The sequence below is a fragment of the Coffea eugenioides genome, chromosome 8, assembly GCF_003713205.1.
Source record: "Coffea eugenioides isolate CCC68of chromosome 8, Ceug_1.0, whole genome shotgun sequence".
Classification (NCBI taxonomy): Eukaryota; Viridiplantae; Streptophyta; class Magnoliopsida; order Gentianales; family Rubiaceae; genus Coffea; species Coffea eugenioides.
Window position 1 is genome coordinate 36,200,082 of NC_040042.1, and position 25,817 is coordinate 36,225,898.

The 25,817-nt window shown below is 34.5% G+C and overlaps 1 protein-coding gene and 1 long non-coding RNA gene across 3 annotated transcripts; both read right to left on the reverse strand.

Annotated features, from left to right (window-relative positions):
• Positions 1 to 459: 459 nt before the first annotated feature.
• LOC113779282 lies at positions 460 to 2,245 on the reverse strand. 2 transcript variants are annotated; one of them, XM_027324831.1, is made up of 3 exons: positions 1,735 to 2,245; positions 1,313 to 1,378; positions 460 to 720 (listed from the first exon to the last, which is right to left on the reverse strand). In XM_027324831.1, the coding sequence occupies exons 1-2, from the start codon at positions 2,079 to 2,081 to the stop codon at positions 1,318 to 1,320; spliced, it is 408 nt and encodes a 135-aa protein (XP_027180632.1). In that variant the 5' UTR covers positions 2,082 to 2,245; the 3' UTR covers positions 460 to 720; positions 1,313 to 1,317. The 2 variants fall into 2 exon arrangements, with proteins under 2 accessions (XP_027180632.1, XP_027180631.1); XM_027324830.1 differs by lacking the exon at positions 1,313 to 1,378.
• A 13,732-nt stretch (positions 2,246 to 15,977) lies between these two features.
• Positions 15,978 to 16,901, reverse strand: LOC113779286. Its single transcript, XR_003469471.1, has 3 exons — positions 16,719 to 16,901; positions 16,588 to 16,627; positions 15,978 to 16,429 (listed from the first exon to the last, which is right to left on the reverse strand). It is a non-coding gene; the product is annotated as an uncharacterized LOC113779286 (long non-coding RNA).
• Positions 16,902 to 25,817: the final 8,916 nt, after the last annotated feature.

Genomic DNA, 25,817 nt, shown 5'->3' on the forward strand with positions numbered 1-25,817 from the left:
TCAGTGACAATTGTCCGTGCCCCTGCTTCGAGAGGAGGTAGTCATGGTGATAGTAGGAGTTTTCCCTATGAATAATTTCTCTCAATGAAACAAGAAACTAATGTGGAATTATGATAAAAGTACAATAACATTGATAGGAAATCCCATTTTACATCAACAATTAATAAATTTTCTTTTTCAAATCCTTCCATCTCTCCCTACACTTTTGCCACTCCTAACTTCCAGACACATAATTTGAACTCTAAATCTGACTAGGAGAAGGCCTCTATGAGCCCTTCCGTGACCACTGGACAATAATTAATACGCAATATCATCTGAAAACCAAATCTACATCACTAGTTTGTCGCAGTTTCGTGACTTTCGCCACAGGAAAATATGTATGCTTGGACTTCGAATCTTCTGTCTCCAAATTAATCTCTATCCCCTCTATCCCCAAATATGTAGTCTTTGTGACTTTCGAGACTAATTTGGGGACAGAAGATTCGAAACCGTATGCTTGGTACTTGTCACTTCACAAACACAGATGGTAAGGAAAATTTGCTGCTGTGTTTGGAGTGTTGAGAGAATTGGAATTTGTGTGGAAATGAACTTGGATTTTATAGAATTTAGTAGTATAATTTCTGTAGAATACAATTTTAATTCCAGACAAATTTCAATCCTCTCGAGGGACCTCCCACAGCCTTAAGAATAAAACAAACATGGTCAAGTATTCCCCGAGACCTGCAAGGATCATCAATTAAAGAGCTGAATCAGTCTGCAGAATTTAAGCCATTAAAAATAATTTGTAAAATGAGATTTTGACCAAATTTGAACAGATCTACCTCTGTATTTAGTTACAAAATATATTCACTAAATGCACAATTGTCTAATGAAAAATAACACATTTATCTTCCATAATATTCGTCATGTATATCATTGTACCCTAGGGGAAAAAAAGAATAAAAAAAGAGTAATCTTCAATCTTCCTAGCCTTGGACTCTATTCAACCGGTTTATTCATGTTTTTCACAAAAAAAAAAAAAAGAACTTGACAGTCGAAGCATGAATCTTACAATCACTTAGCTAATGTCTCTGACCGCTTCTATGCTGGGTGTCGAGAACACCCTTTTTGTCTATTGTTCGATTGAAATAGTAATTAAAGAGTATTGATGCTATCCATAGCCATTAAAACAATAAATGTTGATTGCATATGCTATCAATAACCCCCAACCCTGCCGCAGAAATGGAATGGAAACTAAACAAAAGTGGTATTGTGAAAGGTAGAGTTAGTGTTTTGACAAAAAAAAAAGAAAGGTAGAGTTAGTGATAAATACCATGCCTAAATGCCCTCTTCAATCATTCCTAGTCCCACGTATTTTGCAGGACATATGGCAAAACACCTGTTAAAAACTCATCGAGCAAATGAAAGAAGATCAAAACATTTAAGAAAATTAAATATTAAATAAAAAGAGTTTCGAAAATCATACTTGCCCTCCCTCCCTCTAATGTTTTTGGGCTTTCGCCCTTGCTGAATTTTGGTCACACTTATAAATTTTCAAAACCTCATATTTTTACATCTTTTTTTTTTATTTTTTTGAAAATTATAAATTTTACGTGTATAAAAAGTTCTCAGTGAAAACTTCAATATACTGCAGTCATATCTTGGAAAAGCTAAATAAATCAATGGTAATATGAAAAAACAAAAAAGAAGAAGAATAAATAAGTAGAATGAAATTAAGAGTTGAAAAAGAAGTACCTGAGTCTGAAGAAGTTGAAGTTTGCCCTTTTGGCTCGAAGAATGACTTGACCGTGCTGGTTTCTGTCGCAGGAGACTTTCGCATAAGCGAACAAGTGGAGAGGAAGGATGTATCTACCAGTCCAACCTCCATTTGCATACACCATTAACATTACTTCTTCTTCAAGACCACCGTGATCATGATCTTGATTACTACTGTTGAAAGTTGTGGCCATTATTCTTGTGGATCTACCTGGCTTGATCCTCAAAGTTTTCTTGAATTCATCAGGTCTAGCAGGGTAAACCCACATTCTAATTTCAATATTGTACAATGTCCTATTTTCTAGCACAGTAACTCTATTTCCCATTCTTTCACAAAATTTTGCCCTTTCCGTGACACCCCTTTTTTTGTTGGTTTGGTCTGGCTAAACTTGATCAAAAAATTGCAAGAGATGGAAACTATAGGTGCTCGTGTGCTGGTGTAGTAGGGAATTAACTGAGAGAGAAAGAGTGAATGGGATGTCAGTGCTGGTGTACTGATATGTGCCAAAAATAATGCCTCGTGAGGAAGTGGAAGCCTGGTAATTATAGAAATGGAAGACCCTTTTTCTATTTTTTCATACTTAGCAAGGAAAATTGTATGATTATGCAAAAACTCAATTGGAAAGAATGTCACACTTCAAGAGGTTATCTTTTGAATTTTTTTTTTTGGTGGGTTTTTTTAACTTTGTACGGTTGGATTGGTTTTTTGTTCTTAGATGCTTGCTTGTGACGATTAATTAAGACCAACCTTTTAGACTTCTTTAACAAAATGGGACGCAAAGATGTCAATTTTTACACTGTTTGAAAGTAATATGGAAACTCAACTTGTCATACTATTGTGTATATTCTTAAATTATTCAGTAAATCAATAAAATTAGAGAATCTGTTATAGTTTGAAATCCAAAAATCGCAAGCATGATGTATTAATTAAGTTTTCAAATTACCACATAAATTACTAAAATTTAAGAAAAGGGATTTTTTTTTTAAGTTTAAGTGAGAGGTCTCAAATCTGGGATTTCTCACTTGCACTCCTTCCCCCGTACCGTTATAAGAGTAATTTTTTGTAGAAAGGGAATTATTAGTTGTAATGTTGTTGAATTAAGCTTCGTACATATGTATTAATGCCACCAATGTGGACTTAAAAATGTAGGATCGGCATTGAACTGAAGGAATCACAGAAGCTTTATCTCTGGAAATTTTGTCTGTTTTGATGATTGATAAACTGGCTTACAAGTTACAAAATCCGAAAAAGAAAGAAAGTCCAGCAACTTGGTGCGGTCTTAATTGGTTCCTCGAACTTTCCTTTTCAATTGTTGGACGGCAATCAACAAAATTTTGCAACTTTACACATACGACTGACTTGCCATCCCTAGTGAGCGTTTATTAAGTTGGAAAAAATTACACATCTTTGCATCAAGGGCTTCAAGCCAAACTCAATAAATGGTCCTAAGATAATTAGGTTGCATTGTGATTGTAAGGCAACAAGTGGTTCTAGATAATTAGATTTCACTATGATTATGAGGTAATAAATAGTCCTAGATAGTTTTAAGGATTTTTTGAATGAGTACATATTCGACACTCATTAACATACCTATATTACACCAAATTTATCAATGTCGATACACACAATTACCATTATTACACCCTTGCATCTAGACATTTTCTAAATTAATTAACACTTTTCGAAAAACCCCTCTTAATGAGTGCTCGACGGCTGTTAGCCAAAAAAATAATTTAACATGGACCTTTTAATTAAAACCCAGAAAAAAAAAAGGAACAAGAAGAAGAATTTAGGAACTACATGTGTTTTTGTTTTTAAAAAAAAAGAAAGGCAAGAGAACATATATTGCTTATAACACGTAACTTAATTATGACCATATATATAGCACATTCGACAAAAAATCGATCTGCATCTTTCATCTTTCAATTACTCTCCCTTTCTTGAATATCAAGAATAACCTTTTTGACTGTACTTATAATAACCTTTCGAAGTCAACAAAAGAATTTGATTTCTTGTCATGACAAGGAGTTGTACATTACCTTCAAGCGGTCCATTCTGCTTCATAGTACTGTACATGCAAGTACGCAAAAGTGGTAATATACGAGCCCATATGTTTTAGAAGGTGCAAAAGTTTGATTCTACTTCACAGCTTTGTGCTTCTTGCTTTGGAAGGCAGCTATAGCAACTGATTTTCCTTTGAAATTCGTCTTTTTTTTTCTTTTTCTTTTGAAACTTTAAAATTTTTAAAAAGTAAACAAATTGTGGTTTCTACAGAATTGCAACTTTTTTTTTTTTTTTTTTTTCACTTTGTAGATGCCCAGTTGTTATGAAGTGAATTCTGGCTACCAAGGACACATATCCACATCTCTTTTTGACGTGAAAAAGGGAAAAATGATACCATGTAAGAAAGCATCAAAGCTCATCCTATTTGTTACGAGTAAGCTTCTTCTATCCGCTTTTTCTTTCTCTCAAATGTCACTAGTTTGACTCTTTCCTTCAGTAGCAAGCAAGCTAAAATAGACCTACCAAGGCAGTCTCCAACTTTCCAGAGAGTGAGAATCTTCTTTGTGTTTTCTTCCCCCACAATCACGCATGCTTTTAATCACTTTCTTGAAAATCAAGTAGATCGAGCATCGGGGCTCCTTCCATGAAAGAACAATAACAAAACAAGTTCCTAGTCCATTAAAGAGGAAATGTGAAATTAATCTATATATATAAACAGAAAAAAAAAATCCTACTTTTTTTTGTCCCAAAATCTCCTGCTAGAATGGCACCGGATGCGTACAAATTCATCTGACAGCACGTTTGGCTTTCCAATTCCGGCCAGCCCAAGCTAATTACCTAATACTAGTAGTCAAGCTTGACCACAGCTCAAGTAGCTGTCCCCATAACCACCACTACCAGCCCCAAGTAGCTAAATTCGAATTCGGAACATCAAGCTATCACCTTAGTAGTTTCGATAATGAAAATTTTGAATATCATATTTTTAAGTTAAAGAGTAAGTTTTTTATACACTGTTAGTGTACAATTTTTTTATATATTAACAAGTTTAGATCATATCAATAACATGAATTTAAATTTGAAATTCAAAACATACACATGTGGCATATATTCATAGCTGTTAGTGTAAAAAAAAATTACTATATTGTCAGTGTGTAAAAAGTTAATCCAAAGTTAAATTCACCGTTAAATGATAAAATAAGTGACTTTTAACTGTTAGATTATAACAATTTCAATTAGTTAAATTATAGGGTTTTCCTCTAAGTATACATTAGTCAATTTCCCAGGGCTCAATTTTTTTTCGTCTGTTTCAATTAGTCTATTTGTATCAATTTAAAATCGTTGGAAGAAATTCACAAGAAAGAAGTTGGAATGCCAGTGAATAAAAAACAAATGTATTTCAAACATGACAAGAAGATTCAAATGAGCCTAGAAGTATATAACTTATATAATTATACCGGTGGTGGAAAGTTCGTCAGGAAAATCATCAATATTCTGTAAAGCTGCGAGTATCTAGTCGATAGCACAAAGCAAAGAGCTATATACATTGACATCGGTTCTTAAATTCATATTGGAATCCAATTAACATACAAGTCCAACTGGTGAAATTTCCAAAACTTAACCGCCAAAAAAAAAGAAGAAGAAACGAGAAACTAGTAATAAGAACAGAAGAAGAAATCTAGTGTAGGCTACTAAATCAAGTTTTAATAGTCAGTTGTTTGCTTAGGTGACGGTATTTGATTGGATAAAATGAATTTGTTACTTGTTTGTTTTGACGGCAGTTTGATAACTCAATTAAAATTTAGAAAAAACATAATGTCACTCCCAAGTTTTTCCATATCGTTTGCTCCTTGAATTTTTTTTTCCTGAGGTTACCATCATATTCTCTATCACAATTCAGGTGCATATTAAAATTAAGTAAAAAATCAAACAGACCAACCAAGATAGTTTACAAAGTTTCCTCAAGGCACGAGTCAATATATATATATATATATATATATATATGTGTGTGTGTGTGTGATGACTGGAAAATTTGCTTATATTTTCTTAAAATTCCCTCTTATTTTGATTAAATTATTTTATAATATCTTTATTACTCATTTACTCCCTCAATAGTTGTAAGAAATAATAGAATTAAGAGTTTTGCCCTTAGTTTTATAATTAGGGCAAATTAGGGTTTTCACGACTTTTGGTAGTGTGATTAATTATGGAGGTGTGTGTACTAAATTCGGTGGTTAAGAGTGAGTTTTAGATAAAAGAAAGTGTGTGATTAGAAGTGATAATAATAAGTTAGTGAATCATAAGTTAAAACACTAGTACGGGCGAGTTAAGGAAAAACGGTGTGAACCGACATGTACCGTTTGTTACCGATTGAATACACCACTTGAACACTACTTTATTACCTTAATTTCCTTGCTATTATATCAGAAATATCAGCCCTTCATTAGCCTTAAAGTGGCCAAAAATGTTGACCAAGAAAAGAGGAAAAGAAGGAAAAAATTTTAGACTTAATCTTGAGGTGACACTTGGCGGCAATCCATCCAATTTTGAATTTCCTATCTTCTTATCTTTCTTTTGGCTTCATTTCTTCTTCATGTTGGCCGAGCTTCAAGAGAGGGAAAAGAAAGAAAAACCACTTCAACTCCAACCTTGAATCCATCTTGTTTGAGTGAAATCTCAAAAATTAAACCGATTAATCTTGCGGTGACACTTGGCGGCAATCCATCCAATTTTGAATTTCCTATCTTCTTATCTTTCTTTTGGCTTCATTTCTTCTTCATGTTGGCCGAGCTTCAAGAGAGGGAAAAGAAAGAAAAATCACTTCAACTCCAACCTTGAATCCATCTTGTTTGAGTGAAATCTCAAAAACTAAATCGATTAATCTTGCGGTGACACTTGGCGGCAATCCATCCAATTTTGAATTTCCTATCTTCTTATCTTTCTTTTGGCTTCATTTCTTCTTCCTTTCTTCTTCATGTTGGCCGAGCTTCAAGAGAGGGAAAAGAGAGAAAAACCACTTCAACTCCAACCTTGAATCCATCTTGTTTGAGTGAAATCTCAAAAACTAAACCGATTAAACTTCTCTTTTGGTGTTGGGACAGTTTTGTGTGGTAAAATTTTGGGAAGAAAGGGGTTTAGTTTTCATTTACAAGCAGTTTTTGGAAGGTATAATGCTTGCCCTTCCTTTTCTCTTACTTATTCTTGCTAAAATCGGGAAAGAAGCCTATGTCCTTGGTTCACTATGGTTGATCATTTAATTTTGGATGATATAGTGGAATGTTTAGTTAGGGTTTACATTTTTTAGCCTTGCTTATGGTTGTTTATCTAGTAATTGATGGCATTGAGCTGGTAATTGATAGTTTTGATGATATAGTACTTGATAGTAGTGAGTTAGGATATAAATTTAGAGTAGAAGTGAATTTCCAACTTTGATAGTGGAATCTGCCCTGTTTTTGCACTGTATCCATGAGAAAGGCCAAATCAGGTCTTGCTCAAAACATAAAAGTTGTAGGGAATTGAGTTAACTAGCTACCTGTAAAATTTCAGCTTAATCGGAGCACTGTAGCTTGTGAAATGACTAAAATACTCCTGACTGCCAAATGCCCAGTTTAACCGACAGTTTTCTATTTTTTCTGAGATTTCATTTTTTGACCTTGAAGATGCAAGAACTGTGATAGGGTATAATTTGTTAGTATTTTTATTATTAATTTTCCCTTCTATCCCTGACAAATATTGTGTTAATTGCTGATATTTACTCATATTTGGTATTTGGAATCAATTTCAGGAATGAAGCAGAAAACTACCAAAAAGGAGGGACTTTGTGAAAAATATGGAGACTTCTAAGGGCTTCAAGGCTTCAAGCCTTGGGCCCTTGAATTGGTGGGGGACCACAAGCTAGTGAAAGGCATTTGGTCATTTGGGCTTCAAAGAAAGCAACGTAGAGAGACTTGGAACAAGAAGTACTTGGGAGGCTTTGTTCACATGTGTGGGGACCACCTAGATAGCTTTTACTCGTCTTTCTTTTGTTGCTTTAAAAGGGGACGACGTACGGAAGCAAAAGATATCTAGGGCTTTAGTTTTAGTTTTTTTAGTTTAGTTCTAGTTTTCTTTCTTTAGACTGGCCTCTGACACACGACAGGTATTCGACAATATTCCCCAACGGGGAGATTTTCTCATGAGGCGTGGTTAAGCTTTTCTAGTCAAGGGGACAACTGACGATTTGGTTCGACAATTACTGTGAGATCGAATCTGTTTTAATTATTTTCTTCATTTATTGGTATTTATATGTTCCTTGATTTTAATTGCTATGGCCTTGTGTATGATTGATTAGTGCGCAATAATTAATTATTCATATAGGCTATTTTTGCTAAATAGGGGTAATTGAATCCGTAATTGTTCGTTATCTCTACCTCAGTAGCAACTGGCGTAATTGGGTTTATGTCAGGGGAGCATATGATCTAATTTAAACGAACCCTCGTAGCGTGTTTGTTGGTTAGGATTGGGCCTTTCTAATTATTAATGCAATCTAGAAATTAAATCCTACGGTCGTACCTAGGGTTATTTTTGGGTTAGAGAAATAGCTAACGGTCGTACCTTAGCTATCGAGAAATTAAGGAATGGTTGGTTGTTTATCGCGTGCATGACAACTATAACTAATCTATTGCTAGATGTTGGAATTATTTCTGCATCAATGATCAGTGCATGAACCATTTCTGATGTGTACCCTTGGCTAGAGTTTCCTCAATCATTTCTTTTAATTAATTATTTTCTGCAGTTAATTTATTTAGTTAGCATTTAATCCAAAACCCCCCATACTTTGGATTTTAGAAGAAACAAATTATCCCCAGTCCCTGTGGATTCGACCCTACTCACCGCTATATACAAAATCTGTATTTTTCTCGAGTAGGTATTTATTATTGTACAGGTTCGGCACCTGTCAATTTTTGGCGCCGTTGCCGGGGACTGGTGTCAGATTAATTTGTTTCTTTTTGAGTTCACCTTGTTTTGATTTTTAATTTATTTTTCTCTTATTATTTTTTTTTTTATATAGCTTATGGCTTCTAACACTCCGTATTTTGGTGATATAATGGATTTTGTTTTCGGGGAAGGCGATGAGACTAGTTTCTTTTCTAAGTTTGCATATTCAGAGGCACTGAACTCTATTAGAGAAAGAATGGCTGCTGCAACCTGTAAAATTGTTATGCCAGGGATCATTCAACCGGTATGTGCCCCGAATATCAAGATAATCTGAGTGTCCCCCTCAATAATTATGGAGATTTTTCACCCTGGTCTCAAACATGGTATGACCCTAATCCAAACGGGTATGATCAAGGATGGTGGGATAACTCCAGTTATGATTATACAACAGGGCCAATGAATTTTCAGCAGTATGAGTCTCCAGAATCATCATCTATGTCAGGTATGTCTCTTGAAGAAATAGTTGAATCATTAGCTACTAATACATATCAATTCCAACAGGAGACACGAATGAGAAATGAGATGATGAAGGATGCAATGAGTAATCTGGAAGATCAAATATGTCTATTGACATCCAGAATAAATCGATTGGTGGTTTCTCAAATTGAAGAATTGCCCTCGAAAACCATTGTTGATTTTGAAGAAAATAAGAGTGCAATTTGCTTGACTAGTGATGAGGAGATGCAAGAGTGTCAAAATGAGAGATCTACAGATGCAGTTGAAAAAGAAGCCGAAAATGAAGAAATGGAACCCCAACCGCAACCCATCCAAGTGAATGAATCCAGTGGACAATCTCCAAATGCGGTGACATCTTCTCCACTCCTTAATCAATATTTTCCTGACTCCTATTCTTCAACCCCTGTTACTGAAATTGATTTTATTATACCAGAAAATTTGAAATTTCATGACAGGAATAAGTTAAAAGTGGTAATGAAAAAATATCTTGAACCATTGAATGCTCTTGATGGAGGAGTGGATGAAGAATTGCGATCAATGCTTGATTGTTTGGCGCAATCTACTGGTCCATGGAAGACTGTAGCTCGTGTACTCAAGAATTACTCCATCTATGAGGGTTACCAGAATCACATTGAAGATGAAGCATTGAAGCGAGCCACAAGATTTTATCCTCCATGAGCAAAACATGATAATGTCTAGCTAAAGACATTAAAGAAATGCGCTTTTTGGGAGGCAACCCAAATATTGATTTTATTATTTTTTGTTGTTCATTTCTTTCGTTTTTCGTTTCTCGATTGAGTAGTAATTGGTTTTCATATTTCCTCCACTGTTATCAGGAAGTGAAGTCTTGGCGTGCCCACGCGGTGTTTGCGTCTCCTGAGGTCAGAGGACGAAGACCAATCTTGGCGTGCCCACGCGGTGTTTGACGACCCAAAAACAAAGGAAATAATTTTTCACTTTCAAAAAAAAAAAAATAATAAAAAATTTTTTTTTTCTTCCCTCTTTCTTTAAATAACAGTAATTTCCTTTTTCATTTTCAGTTTTGGTATTCAAAAATCGAATTTTCCAATCTCAATTAAATTTAAAAAAAAAAAATCCCAAAAAAAAAAAAAAAATTTCTCTTTCTTTCTTTCTTTTCTTCTTCTTTCTTTCTTTCTTTATTTTTCTTCTTCTTCTCCACCGCTCCCCTGTTTCCCCTTTTCCTTCTATTCCTTCATCCGCCGCTACTGCGCCACAACCTCACCCACGCAGCACCTCCTCCTCTTCATCATCCACGGCGCGCCGCTACCAGCACCAAGTCGCGCCCCACCTGCGCTCCGCTGACCACCACGCCGCACGCGACCAGGAGCTTCCTCGCGCGCTACCCGCAACGCTGCAGCCCTCGCGCGCAGCCCTCTCCCCTGTGAGCCCGTTGCGCCATCTCCACCTGCGCTTCCTCCGCAAGCTCTTCCCCAGCTTCGTCCGCAACACGCCGCGCTGCATCGTGCGCACAAGCAGGGGACCTCTACCAGCCCCCTGCGCTCTCTCACCTCTCTCTCCGCTGCTGTTCACCACCAACTCTGCACCGCCAGCTAACTCTCCTCTCGCCGTGAGTTCAGCTTCCACCGCCAACAGCTCCACCAGCTCGCCACATCTCCGCGCGCAACTCCAAGCGCGTCGCTGCCTCCTGAGCTCGCGCCACCAACAGTTCGCCCAAGCTCCGCGAACTGCCACCCAGCTCCCCCTCTGCTCTCTCTCCACTTGGCGAACGAGCTGCACTTCAGCTCACCTCCACCAGCTTGGCGCCCCTCTCCGCTGAGCTGCGCGCCGCCGCCTGCTCAAACTCCAGCTTGCCCGCCACCACTACAGCTCCTCTGTCCGCCTACTGCCGAGGTCCTAGCAGAGGCATTAACTGGCCAACTGGAGCTATTTGTTGAGATTTTGGGAGGACAGAGTTTTGCATTTGCTGGTTGAATTGAGTATGATGTCTCAGAACTTGGGCGCGTACTTCCACCACATTGGTTTCCTCCACCGTCCCCGCCTACCTCTTGGCCACTCAAAGAGGAAAGTTTCGTTGTCCTCTTCACTTTAATTGCTTTAATTCCTCCATTGAGGACAATGTAGGATTTAGGTGTGGGGGGAGCAGTTATGGTGCTAGTATCTTTCGTTCATTTTCATTTTCTTCTTTTTAGTGATTGGCTCGTAAGTGCATGCCAAAATTTGATGTTGGATTGTTGCCTCTATTTCTGCTATTGCCAAATTTTAATAATAAAAGGGTATCAAGTTAATATGGTTGAGTCCAAAAATATCTCTTTGGTGAATATCGATGATTGTTTTACTCTTATAATTTTTGGTTAACTTTCCTAGGCATAGGGAATGATTGTTGGCATTTTTCATGTGAATTGGTCCAATTATTAATTTTAGTTCTCCATATTTGGAAATTTGAGGCTGGCTGCTGTTATTTTGTGTCATTTTTAGTTATTGTGCTATATGGTTGTAAATAAGAGTTGACTGTACTCCGCTAGTGGTTACTACTGAGTAACCGGGGATCTTCACCTAAAGTGTTGATTTCGCGTCAAAAGGTAGTAATTCCTATGAGTACGTGGTCACGTGGCGATAGAAGCTGAGTAACCGGGCTCCTTCATCTTGCCAATGTTGGAGTTCGCGTCAAAAGGCTCTAATGGCTAGCGACTAAGTCTTTTGTTACTATTGAAAAAAAAAAGAGAAAAGTAGGAAAAAAAATGTGAAAAAAAGTGAAGGTTGTGTTAGTGTGTAATAAAAATCAGCTTGCCGAATTATGGATTTAATGTTGAGATTTTGGTTAATAATTGGACCATTTGCTGATAAATGTTGTACATTATTCCTTTTTCTTAGATTCGTTAACCTGAAATTGGAAGAGTTTATGGTTTAGAAGCTAACCAGGAGTGATGTTTCTTGGACTTGACCATTGATGCTTGATTATTATTTTTCTTGGTATCTTGGCAATTAGGTAGTTAGAGCGATAGCCATTGTCAAAATTTTGGTGTTCAATTGCTGCTCCCATGCTTGAGGGCAAGCATGATTCAGGTGTGGGGGGAATTGATAGGGTATAATTTGTTAGTATTTTTATTATTAATTTTCCCTTCTATCCCTGACAAATATTGTGTTAATTGCTGATATTTACTCATATTTGGTATTTGGAATCAATTTCAGGAATGAAGCAGAAAACTACCAAAAAGGAGGGACTTTGTGAAAAATATGGAGACTTCTAAGGGCTTCAATCCTTGGGCCCTTGAATTGGTGGGGGACCACAAGCTAGTGAAAGGCATTTGGTCATTTGGGCTTCAAAGAAAGCAACGTAGAGAGACTTGGAACAAGAAGTACTTGGGAGGCTTTGTCCACATGTGTGGGGACCACCTAGATAGCTTTTAGTCATCTTTCTTTTGTTGCTTTAAAAGGGGACAACGTACAGAAGAAAAAGATATCTAGGGCTTTAGTTTTAGTTTTTTAGTTTAGTTCTAGTTTTCTTTCTTTGGACTGGCCTCTGACACACGCCAGGTATTCGACAATATTCCCCAACGGGGAGATTTTCTCATGAGGCGTGGTTAAGCTTTTCTAGTCAAGGGGACAACTGACGATTTGGTTCGACAATTACTGTGAGATCGAATCTGTTTTAATTATTTTCTTCATTTATTGGTATTTATATGTTCCTTGATTTTAATTGCTATGGCCTTGTGTATGATTGATTAGTGCGCAATAATTAATTATTCATATAGGCTATTTTTGCTAAATAGGGGTAATTGAATCCGTAATTGTTCGTTATCTCTACCTCAGTAGCAACTGGCGTAATTGGGTTTATGTCAGGGGAGCATATGATCTAATTTAAACGAACCCTCGTAGCGTGTTTGTTGGTTAGGATTGGGCCTTTCTAATTATTAATGCAATCTAGAAACTAAATCCTACGGTCGTACCTAGGGTTATTTTTGGGTTAGAGAAATAGCTAACGGTCGTACCTTAGCTATCGAGAAATTAAGGAATGGTTGGTTGTTTATCGCGTGCATGCCAACTATAACTAATCTATTGCTAGATGTTGCAATTATTTCTGCATCAATGATCAGTGCATGAACCATTTCTGATGTGTACCCTTGGCTAGAGTTTCCCCAATCATTTCTTTTAATTAATTATTTTCTGCAGTTAATTTATTTAGTTAGCATTTAATCCAAAACCCCCCATACTTTGGATTTTAGAAGAAACAAATTATCCCCAGTCCCTGTGGATTCGACCCTACTCACCGCTATATACAAAATCTGTATTTTTCTCGAGTAGGTATTTATTATTGTACAGGTTCGGCACCTGTCAAACTGGGTGTTGATATCTTCATAGGAAATGTAGGTCTCTGTCTTAGCTTCGAAACGCCATAAAATTTACCCCAATCCTATAAGCGTAGTTTCAGTTGTGACCAAGACACTGGAAGATGTCAAACCTGTTACTTAGCTATTTGTCTTTAAAACTAGTTCCAGCTTTGATTTTGATTGTTGCATTACTAGAATTGCCTTGTATTTGGATGACATTGAGCTTAGTTGAAGGGCTATTGTGTTAAGATTGCTCATGTGTAAATTTGGGCTGAGTTGAGGAAAATAATAAAGCCATAAATGGTTGGAAAATAACTAAATACAAAGGGCATGCCGCCCAAATTTTCACACGAGGGTTAAGCGTGTGTACTCGCGACTTGAGCGAAGATTTGAGGTCGAATTGAATTTGGATTATCTATGGTATTCGTGTCTTCTTTCGTAGAGGTATATAAGCTAAAATTTGGTCGAAACTCGTACACTTGGAAAAATGAAAGTAGCGACCATTCGGACCTCATCTTTTAGCCACTTTACGAACTTAAACGTTTTAACCGCTTCCTTATCGAAACTAAAAGAGTGAGCATGAGTTTTCTAAGGTGTGATAAGCCAAATGAATACTACTTAAATGAGTTCATTTATTTGATTTTCTTGAAGCGAAACTCCTATGTTTCGAACTCTAGAGAGTTCTACATTCTTAAATGATATTTTATCACAGATTTGGACTCCAACCAAGGAGTTGAACCTGAATGTGATTTTGAAAAGCACTAGACCTTTGGTGAGTGCTTCCAAATACATGATTGAACTTGATACTTGCTTTAAATCCTTTACCAATGTGATCGGATAAGATTTGCTTGGTTTGGTTGGGCAAGTGTGTACTTTATCGCACTTGACCTAACTCAACTAAACACTTGATATCTCATTCATGCTTGTACAAGTAACTTGATTTGCATTGACCTGTACTTGTATTTGTACTTGTACTTGACTTGTAAGTGCTGCGCGGCAGTATGTACCATACTTTATTCGAGAGGGAGGTGTCTCTCATTCTCGTCTCCGTACTTTTTCTCTTGACTAAGTCGATTGGTCATCAACTATGTTGACTACTTGAGAACCCAAACCCCACTGGCTAGTTAATTGAGTCGAGCCGGCAAGGGCTTGGTCGATTAGATAACGAACCATGGGTCTCTTGTTTTGTCGAGTGGAGTGATACCTCATCGACTAATCGGTATGCTCGAGTATTACCACCAGTGTTTAGTTGGTGTTCGGGTCCGGTAAGGGGGTTGAATGGTGGATGGGTTGGTGTTAAGTGAAGCACTACTGGATTGATTACTTTACTCGAAAGTTGACGGAGTGTCAACTACTACTTGATCAAACTCTGGTGAAGCAACGGGAATTTGGCTCCTGAGAGCCTTCTGTATCCTTATACTTTGATTGTTATTCGTAGTGTATTGTTTCTTTTAGAAAAAATGAATTTTACCCTCGCTCATTTTGAGATTTGTTACTTGAAGTGTTATTGCTCACTTTTATGAACTTGTTATGCTCGCTACTTTGCTACTTTGATACTTGCACTTTGAATAATGGTCAACTTGTTATTTGGAACCTCACTGAGTTTTAATTCACCCTATTCCGTTAAATTTGTTTTCCTTACAGGGGGTACGAGCGAAGGCGCAAGACTGGTACAAGCTAGCATAGTCTTGTTTTTGAAATTTTGCGATTGTACTCGCGCTAGTGCTCGATTAGGGCTGAATATTTCTGGAACTCATATCTTTGGATATATTTGGGATTGTATGGATTATTGAAATAGAAATGAATGTATTTGTATGTTCCAAGTTTAGGAACTGTTATTTCGTTTACTCGTGAGGTTGTAACTTATTTTATTTGAAGTGAGTGAGTTCTGGCGAGAGTTAGGCATGCGGTCTGCTAAACCCTGGGGTACGCCCTAGGAGGAGGTGAGGTCGTCATAGTGTGTGTGTAAAAAAAACTTAAACACTTCATTTCCCACAAGGTGCACGGCGGACAAGGCCTCACAAGTTCCATTTCCCACAAGTCTGCTCTTGGGTGTAACTGAGTTAGAAGATGGTGTAACAAAAGTTTAAATGTGGTGTAACAAAGTTACAATTGAATATGTTTTTCTTCAACAAAAGAACCTGATGCTCCTTCGGTTTTTATTGTTTAGTGATGTCAGTATGTGACAAATTAAACTGTCAGCTGGTTGGTAAGACGAAGCACTTCATGTACGTGTGAATAAACCTTAGCGCATGTTTTGTACCCTACATTTCCCCCTTGAACTGTAAATGATGAAAATTTTACTGCCCGTAGGGAATAATAGTGCCTGGCGTCCAATCTATGTGGATTTTTCAATTTCTTAACTTCCAGGTTTGTTACTTTCCGTCAGTATTGACAACATGTTGTCCAATTAGAGCTTCGCTACCAGAATACAGAAGTTGATCCCTTTTCATAATAATCTGCATTTATGCATTATCTGCTACAGAAACTCTGAACTTTCATAATATCTGTTACATGGTAGAATAATCTGGTTTAGACTTACCCCAAGTACAATAATCTCGCATAGAATCTCCTTCAAGGCTTTAAGGCCAAGTAACAGACAGACTTGTAAGTTGTTACTATTCAGGGACATATTACAGAATTGTTCCAAAAAGTTTCACTATCGGCACATGAAGCCATGTTACAAGACTACTAAACGGTAACTACGTTAGAAAGCCTGTTATTTTTGCCACAACGAACAAAAAAGCCTTCAAACCAGTAGGAAATGTTTAACAGTAACATTTTATCGCCAAATAACACATCAAACTATGCAGCGAAAGAGGGCAAATGCACAGTTAGATGTTTATAATTGGTCCTTGAACACTACTTGACATTGCCAAAATGGTAGATATTAATCCCCTTCAAGCAAACATTGTGTGTTTCCCAAGGCCTGCAAAAATTATTAAGTAAAAGTTTTCTGATCAGTCATTGTACGATTTGTTTTTTGGTATGCCACTGATGGTGCTGCAACTAATTTTTTTTTAACTAACAAAAGAAACTGAACAAACGTGCTGGATGATATAAACTATAAAGCGATATCTTGCTTACATGATCACACAAATATTTTGCAGGAATGAAGGGACAACACCTGCAAAATCCAAACATAAAAATTTTCACTCGGAGGGAAGATTAGGAGGGAGTCAGAGTAGAAATTGAGTCTGCAAAAGTCAGAAATTTACGCTCGAGTAGACACTCGACCGTGTTGGTTTCTGTCCAGGTGACTTTCGCACAAGTGATCAAATGGAGTGGAAAGGTGTATTTGCCATTTTGCCTATCCATGAAGGAACGCCAAACAAAACATAGAGAACCAGTATTCATCAAATGGAGTGGAAAGATATATCTGCCATTTTGCCCATCCAACACCCTTGTTGATGCCTGTTTTAACTACTAATTTATAGAAAATTTGTCCACTGTTTCTTATCCTGTCAACTGAGAAATTGAACCAAATGAAATCCATCTAATCAGTAGATGGTAAATTAGTAAAATCTGCTTTTTTTTTTTTGGTTAAGCACTTGTTGGACAGCCAAAAAGTACTCCATGAGAGACCAAAAATCAGGTCAATGAAACTTTAAAGAAGCTCTCTCGAAATTTCTTGGATTGGTCAGTAATCAGTATAGTTTTGTGATGCCTTATTGAGAAGTTACAGAAGGACAGATATGGCCATATTGTATAGACATAATGATCCGACAACTTTATTCCTTGAAATTTTCTTTTTGACTAGACTGGATAGATTCTCTATTGGAAATTAAAGGTGCCAAGACCAAAACAGATAAAAGTTACAGAAGTCATCATTTGCATAGGCTAGCAAAGAAGACGGAGCTACAATTTAAACTTCGAATTAATACCATGTAAGATGTCCATTTCATTGCTTGATTGCTTAATTTTGAGGCTTAGTCGCAAGTTGTGCCCTATAATGTGGATTGATTAGTAATTTGCCCATCCAAAACATACAAATTGACTCGACAAATGCTCAAACACGTTGATTACATTTAGATTTTATCTTTTGATTTTTTTTTTTGGAGTTTTAATGTGATATTCTATTGATTTTCCACATCTGTAGTATCAAGTGTTCGTTCTAGATCTGTAGGATTAAGTATTTGTTTTTCAAATATGTTTGTATCTATGTATGGTTGATGTAATTTCTGTTAATAGTGCAGATTTAATGAAATGATGCTGTGTTTTATCCAAAAAAAAAAAAAAGATTTTCTGTGTTTGGTAAGTGTGATAAGGGATTCATATCCTCATATGCATAATGCTTTGAAGGTTTACCTTTAAGTTATTACATTTTTTTCTATTCAAAAATATTGCAGTGTCCAAGAATTAGTATACAACTGCAGATGTAATTATAAAAATCATATTTTTTTTACTAAAAGTTTTTAGTTTCTTATGATGATTTATTTATTTTTAAATGCTTTCCATGACAAAATATCAGTATATATCAGAAGGAAATATTAATAAGGACAAACAAGGAAAAATGAGTGTGAAATATTTTTCATGAATATTTATTTTCCACTTTTTTTTGTAATAAGGAATTATTACTTACCAAAAAAATAGAATGCTATTTAAAAAAAAAAAAAACTTTTGTATACCAAGGAGACCCTGTTTGCATACACAACTACTAGTACTTTCTCACATTCAAGAAGACCCTGTTTGAGTAATTTTCATTCTCAATTCTATACCCATTTTTCCCATCAATCCACAACTGAAATTTGGGTAGAATTTGCAAACTCAAAGGCACATAACGTAAAAACAATCAGATTAAACATTACAAAGTGCTCTGATGGTGTTAGCACCAACTATGCTTGTAACACCCTTTGTTAAAAAAAAAAAATTATTGAGGAAAGCGGATGCCCATTTTAATTACTACCAATTTATAGAGGAAATCTGTCCACTGTTTCTCTAGATTTTTGTAATAGTTCCTTCAGTGTGGAAAGTGACTATAGAGAACAACTATAATAAAATTTAATTTGATTTTCGTAAATTCTACATTTTAACTTTTGTTGACAATTGAAAAATATAGATACAAAAGCAAGCCAGAACATCTAAAAAACTAAAAAACCAATCTGAAGTAATCAATAGGAGCCATAACGCACCTGATTCATAAATGGTACTTACTTGATTTCCCCAAAATTAATCACTTAAATAGCAAAAAAAAAAAAAAAAAAGACGACTAACATAAAATACTAAAGTCAGTAGTGGGATTCTTTGGTAAAGTAATGAGCCAAGAAACTAAAGACCTTAAAGAAGCTTTCTCGAAATTTCTTGGGTCCATCAGCAGAATTGTGGTATAGATATCTCCGACTTCTTTATTTAGTAGATATGTTCTCCAATGGGAATTAAAGCCACCAACGGTCCAAACCGAAAAAAAAAAAAAAACAGAAAAAGTTATAATATCATCGTTTGCATAGTAATTGAGTCTTTGTCCAATTGTCTGAACTCCTTTTTTTTTTTTTTTGGGCGACAGTGGTTTAATGAGTAAATATGTTAAGATAATTATGCGAATTTGACAAATTTGCTGGACAATTGGTCGAGCCTAAAATCATTAGATTCGTTTCTGATGGGGAATATCTATGGTGTGAAAATGCAAGTTAAAACCAAAAAGCGAAAGCACAAAAGCCAACAGAATGATTAAAGTTCAACAACAGCAACCATCACCTTTGAAACTGCTAGGTCATTGCCCTCTCCACTTTTCTTTCGCTTGAGTGGGGAAGAGGAATTTTGGTAACTTTCGGCCAACTTCTTAGATAATCTAAAATAATTGTTTTTTCTTGGTCTACAGAGATTTTAAATTTTACAAGGGGAAATGAAGAAAGGAGAAGGGGCAAAAGGAAAACTTTGAGAGTCAAATCAAAGATTTCATTTTTAATTGAGTAATATCTTTATTAGTTAAATTAAGGGTTAAATGCAACTTTATCCTTAGTTGCACTTTACTCCCCTAAACTCATTAAATAAATACTTTGCCCCCTATTTGATATTTTAAGACAAAAGTGCCCTTACTATTTGATTTTATTTATTTATTCCCTTAGTTTTCCTTTTCCACTACTTTCTTTTATTTTTTTATTTTTGTTCTTTTACTATTTTCTTTTCTCACTTCTCTTATATCACTATTTTGTTTCACTTTCCTATTAGTATTTCTAATTTGCATGTTATTATAATACTATAATTATTTATCATTTATCATTTTGTTTTTGTTTTATTTATTTACACTATTAGAAAATTCAAGACAAACTGTAAAGGCATAAAAAAGGGATAATTTCAGAAACCTCCCCTGAGATTTTTCACAATTTCACTGAGCTCCCCAGAGGTTTGGAAAATTATACCTTCCTCCCTTGATTTGATAGTTTTAGTAACAAAGCCTTAAAATAATATTGAATTGGTCAAATTTTTAAATAAATATCCAAAAATGCCCTTGTGTAATGAGTTTTAATTTATTTTCCTATACAATTATTAGACTATCTAGTATAATTATAAGGAAAAGGTGCCAAATTTTTCATGTCCATACATACTATTTGATAAACAACTATAATAATAATTTTATCACTATGATAGGATACTTTTGATGGTATTTTATTATGGATTTAAATTTATAAGATAGAAAAGAAAATGTTGAAATAATTGATTTAGAGTTTATGAATTTTTCAAGTAGTAGGATTATCATAACTTAGAAGTGATTTTGGGCCATTTCTTTTTTATTTATTGTTAATTTTAATGCCAAAAGTAGAAACTAATCTTAGCAAAAAACATTGGGTTACATATAAAATTAACTAATAAAAAATCACTAGTTTGACATTTGGTTATAATAGAAACTAGAGGTAATAGTAGTAGTTTTACAATTTTATTGACAAAAATTAAAATAAAAAGGAATAAGAAGAAAAAATAATGAAAAAATAATTTTAAAAGTCATTTTAAGTATAAGTATACCAAACAAGGGAATTTCATTAAAATAGTTAGGGGTAGTATTGTCATTTTGAATGATAAGGGAGGTATGTGTAATTAAAAAAACCCCGAGAGAGTTAAATGAAATTATTAAAAATCTCAAGGGAGGTTTCTGAAATTATCCCCGTGAAAAATTAATATATGCATGTCATAATGAAAAAGTGTATATTACTAGTAATTTGATTATTTAAAAAGATATTAGAAAACTAGAATATTAAATTACTAAATATTTTAAAGTATATCCCAAAAAATAAAGTAACTAGTAGTTTTGTTTACTTTTTTTAATGTATAGTTGATTAACGACTATGTTTTTACAATCTAAAATTGTTACTATTGTTAATAAAAATTAATTTATTCTAAACTCTAGACACATTGAATTAAGTAATATATGCAATAGTTTATGTGCATAGATGACATATATTTTGTTATAGCATAGATTTTATGATAATTATTGCTTCCAATAATAAAAAGACATTCTTTCTAGCGTTTAGGAGTTTTTGAGGGGTAGAAAAAGATGGAAAGCTTTTGATTTGGATGAATGAGGTGCAACTGTTATGGTTACCAAAGTTTTTTGGGCGGAAAGCATTAGACAAGTTGAGAATGCCTAATAAAATTTTTCTAAATGCCAATTTTGTCCTCAATGTGAATTGAACAAATTTTTATTTACATATATATAAATATATATATATATCCAAAACCATCCATTTTTCCTACTTTAACTCCCAAACAACATTAAAGTCTCTTCTCTTCCTTTCTCTTCTTTTCTTTTCTTTCATAACTTAACATTTCCCATCTTTTATTTTCTAATCTAAACATCCAAACAAGCTATAAGAGTAAAGTTCGAGGGGATTTAGTGCTTTTAACCCTTGAATTAAATCTTGAAAAAATCGTTCAAAACGTCCCTTATATTTTACAAAATAACTTTTTTCGTCTCTCACATTGAAAAATATAATTTTACATTCCTTACAAATTCACACTGATCAACTTTGGTCCCTATCTAGGTTTCCGACTAGTTTTTGGTCGGAATCCACCACGTGCCTTGCATGTGATTATTTTTTAAGGACAAATTTGTCAAATCAATTTTACATAATTTGATTTATGGTCCCTCACATTTTACAAAATAATTTTTTTTGTCCCTTACATTTTATAAAATAAATTTTTTTATTCTTCACATTTTTCAAAATGGATTTTTCATCCCTCATTGATCATGTATGCGAATAATTTTTTTTAGGGAAAATCGTTCAAAACGTCCCTCACATTTGGTAAAATGACTTTTTACGTCTCTCGCATTTAAAAGTATAATTTTACGTTACTTTCAAATTCACATTGGTCAAATTTGGTTCCGATTTGTTTTTGGTCGAAATTTATCACGTGCCTTACAGGTGATCATTTTTTAGGGGTAAAATTATCGAATCAAAATTTACATAATCCAATCTATAGTCCCTTATATTTCACAAAATAAAGTTTTTCATTCCTCACATTTCATAAATGAATTTTTTCATCACTCATTGACCATGTGTGTGAATAGTTTTTTTTTAAATTCATGTATATATCTATTTGATTTCAACTGAATAGTACAAATAGCATATAATATATCTCTATTTGATTTCACCTGAATAGACTTATTGTAGTTGTGCAAATGCTATTCAATAGATATATACATGAGTTTAAATCTAACAATTTTGTTTTAAACATATATATATATATATATATATATCTATTTGATTTCACCATATGAATCTATTCAATATTTGTAGCTTTTTCTCTTTTGGTAATAATTCATGTATTGAGTTGTGTAATAAGGCCATCTAATTAATCGATTCTTACTCGAATTCCATAGTTATGCTAACAAATTGCAGTTTAAATTTGAAATTTTTACTCGCCACTTTTAAGACTAACAGTTGAATTTCTTACCTTGTGATTGTTTTAAAATTTGAAAATGTCAATCACTTACTTCTTTTTGTCATACTTTTATTTTGTTTATTTTTCTGTCCAAATTTAATTCGATATAAACACTTGATAATGTTTAGGATGAAATGCCTTCTTTGTTTTTAATTTTCGAGTAAAAGGAAATGAATATGAGTGAAAAACTAACAATTTTTTAAACCCCTGTATATATTTATTTAATTTCACATGAATAGTACGTTCAGATGAAATCAAATAGAGATATGTTAGAAACTATTCGTATTGTTCACGTGAAATCAAATAGATAAATATATGAGTTTTAAAAAAAAAGTTATTCATACACATGATCAATGAGGGATGAAAATTTTTATTTTGTAAAATATGAGGGATGAAAAAATTCATTTTGTGAAATGTGAGAGATGAAACAATTCATTTTGTGAAATGTAAGGGATAAAAAAATTTATTTTATAAAATATGAGGGACTATGGATTGAATTATGTAAATATTGATTTGATAATTTTGTTTTTAAAAAATGATTACGTGCAAGGCATGTGATGAATTCCACCCAAAAACTAGTCAAAAACCTAGATGCGAATCAAATTTAATCAATGTGAATTTGTAAGGGACGTAAAAGCATACTTTTAAAGTGAGGGATGTAAAAAATCATTTTATAAAATGTGAGAAATGTTTTAAACGATTTTCTCACGTGGTTACTTTGGACTTGGAATAACAAAAAGTTCATGGCTTTAGATGCCATGCAGCTACTTTTTGACTCTCTTGCGACCATAAATTGTTTTTTATTTCTTTTTTCTCTTTTTCTATACAACTGGACTAGGGGATTTGTTTATTCATTCATATTACACAATTCTTTAACTAAAGAATCTACTTCTTACAAGGTACCTTTTTTTTTCCCTGCTAGAAGCGACTTCAAGCTTTTTGTGAGAAATTGCAAAACTTGAGGATCAATTTCTTAAGCACTTGACTAATGTCCCTACAAGTTGAGATAGACTAGGTACTCTTTGCAGATTTGTCATTTTTCCTACAAAAAAACGAAAAAGACTGGGTATTCTTTGGCCAAAATAAGAACATCGATAATCAAGCAATTAAACATATCGAAACTTTTTTTATTTATTTCTTTTACCAGTCTTCAATACATTTACAAAAGTTAAAAAAAAAGAAAAAAATTCCTATCTGACATGTCAAATTTATTTGACCAAAAATATAAGAAATATGTTATTTTTTACCCTCATCATTTATTTTAGAGTAAATCTTATATTCATTGACAATGTATATACTATCACGATTGGAATGCACCTAAAATTTGGATTTTAAATTCAAATTTAAATTATGCTTCATGCACGACAATGGTGAAAGTGCATACTGTTAATGTACAGAAGGTTAATTCTTTTATCAAACAGTCTAATTAACGAAAAGTACACAATTAAAATGACAATAACAAAGATGGGAGGCCCTAACGAGTGATGACCCTCTATAAAGGTCGGCCAAAGCTTCGGAGGATTCTGTAGTCTCTGCTTGTTCCCTTTATTATCGCTCAGACGCCGTTGCTCTCCACCTCTTCTGCTTGCTCTCTGTCGCAGGTGACTTTCGCCTCAGCAACAAATAACAACCCCTTCCTTTTTCCTCCTCCAGAATTCCCAATCCTTCGAATTGGGATTCTTTTACTGTTAGGCCAAAGTCACCGCGCGACAGATGCGAACTGTAGAATTGAAGAGCCAAGGCGTCTTTGAGTGAACGTCTAGTCTGTTGTCAACGATTTTATTTATGATGATGGTTTTAACAGTTTTTTTTTTTTGTTGTGGGCTGATTTTTCAGAGGAATATTTCTGTTTTCCAGGTGTTTGTGCTGATGCCTCAGTGAGTAGTTCTGGCTTTTAGATTGTTTTCGGTGACTTTTCGATTGGGGGATTAATCATTTGTAAGTCTTGATGTTTAGCAGACGTATATGTATTTTAGGAGCACGCAAGTCAGTTTTTGTAATCATCTCACGTTCCAGAGGCCACCAGTTTGTGATTTTCTTAACACATTTAAAGTACATAGATTCAAATTTTTTTAATAGATTTATCAAATTTTATACATTGCTTAACTATTAATTGAATTTATGCACAACATTCCCCTTTTTAAGTCGAATCTAGAGTTAGGCTAATTAATTTGCTTATCCATGTTTATATCGGGATAATTGATTCCATGAATCTACTAGTTTCGTACAAGATGGTTCTTTTCTTTTAGATGCATAATCTTTTGTGACTTAATGTCTGCCTGAATTTGATTAGCATTATTTTCGCCATGATATGAAAGAATTGATGCGTCTGTTCTGTGGATTGTAAATGGGATGTACAAGTGTTTTTATTACTTAGCAGAATGAGACTTGTTTGCTAGATGAGATTGTTCCTATGCGTGGTTTATCATTACCAAACCAAGCTGCTATTGCTAACTGAGTTCTAGATTTCTCTCCTGGGCTTAGTAATGGGACTGTTTTATCTCGCATAGGTCCAAAGATATATCAGCAGATAGTACAGATAATGTTGGCTTGGTTAGTTTCTTTTGTCTACTGATCCAAGTAAATGTTGTAGCTGAAAAAGCATGAATTGATTCAAGAGTTTATGTAACTTGACCTGACAGTTTTTATAGGCTTGAAGAAAGTGACAGGCAAGAGTTATGCAGCAAGACAGCCTCAGGTTGTGAGGAGCTTTTAGTAATATGTGTCTTTTTGTATTGAAATTTAGTTAATTGTTTTGACATCAATTTGTCCTTTTTTCACATAATTTGAACACATATCTGGTCAACTGGCACTACGTGCATTTTAGTTGATAAGATAAAGGAGATTGGAAAAGAGCTTATCACTGTCTCTTTTGTTAAAAATTGTTCAACCTGTGTGTGGAGTGTAGTATACGTATTCTATGTTACTTTTTGTACTTTGGACTCCTATGTTGTTTCCCAACGGAGGAAAGAAAATGCTTTCTGTTGGTGGCTATTTTAAGGATGACTTGCATAGAGAACACAGATTTGTAATCAACAGTTGATTTAACAGTTTTTTCCAATAATATGGACGCTTTTCCTTGCATAGCTTTATGGACTGCAGGTGGAAGTTCCCATTTCTCTCACAGAAGTCAGCAGTAATTGTTACTCGAGCATCAGATGGAGCTTCTATGGTCTTTGGCAGATTTGGTTTTTGTGTCGACATCTTCTTTGGACTTTTGGATCTAAGTGATTTTAAGCTTGTTGAAAGACAGGCCAAGTTGTTTATTACCGTGCATCTTTTATTTTAGACAGGATTGATGTATCAGATTAAAGATATCCTCCTTGCAAGAAAGTTTGGTTTGTAAACTGCACTTGCAATTATGCAGTATCTAGTGTCCTGGACTACTAGTTTCAGATTGAGTATGTAATTTCTTTTGTTGTATAGCTTATTATTTGAAA

Excerpts from the sequence above, each read along its gene's own strand:
- LOC113779282 (XM_027324830.1), bottom strand. The coding sequence starts at position 2,081 with ATGGGAAATAGAGTTACTGTGCTAGAAAATAGGACATTGTACAATATT. Across the intron at positions 721-1,734 it reads TTCAACTTCTTCAGACTCAG|GTCTCGGGGAATACTTGACC; the intron begins GTACTTCTTTTT and ends TGATCCTTGCAG.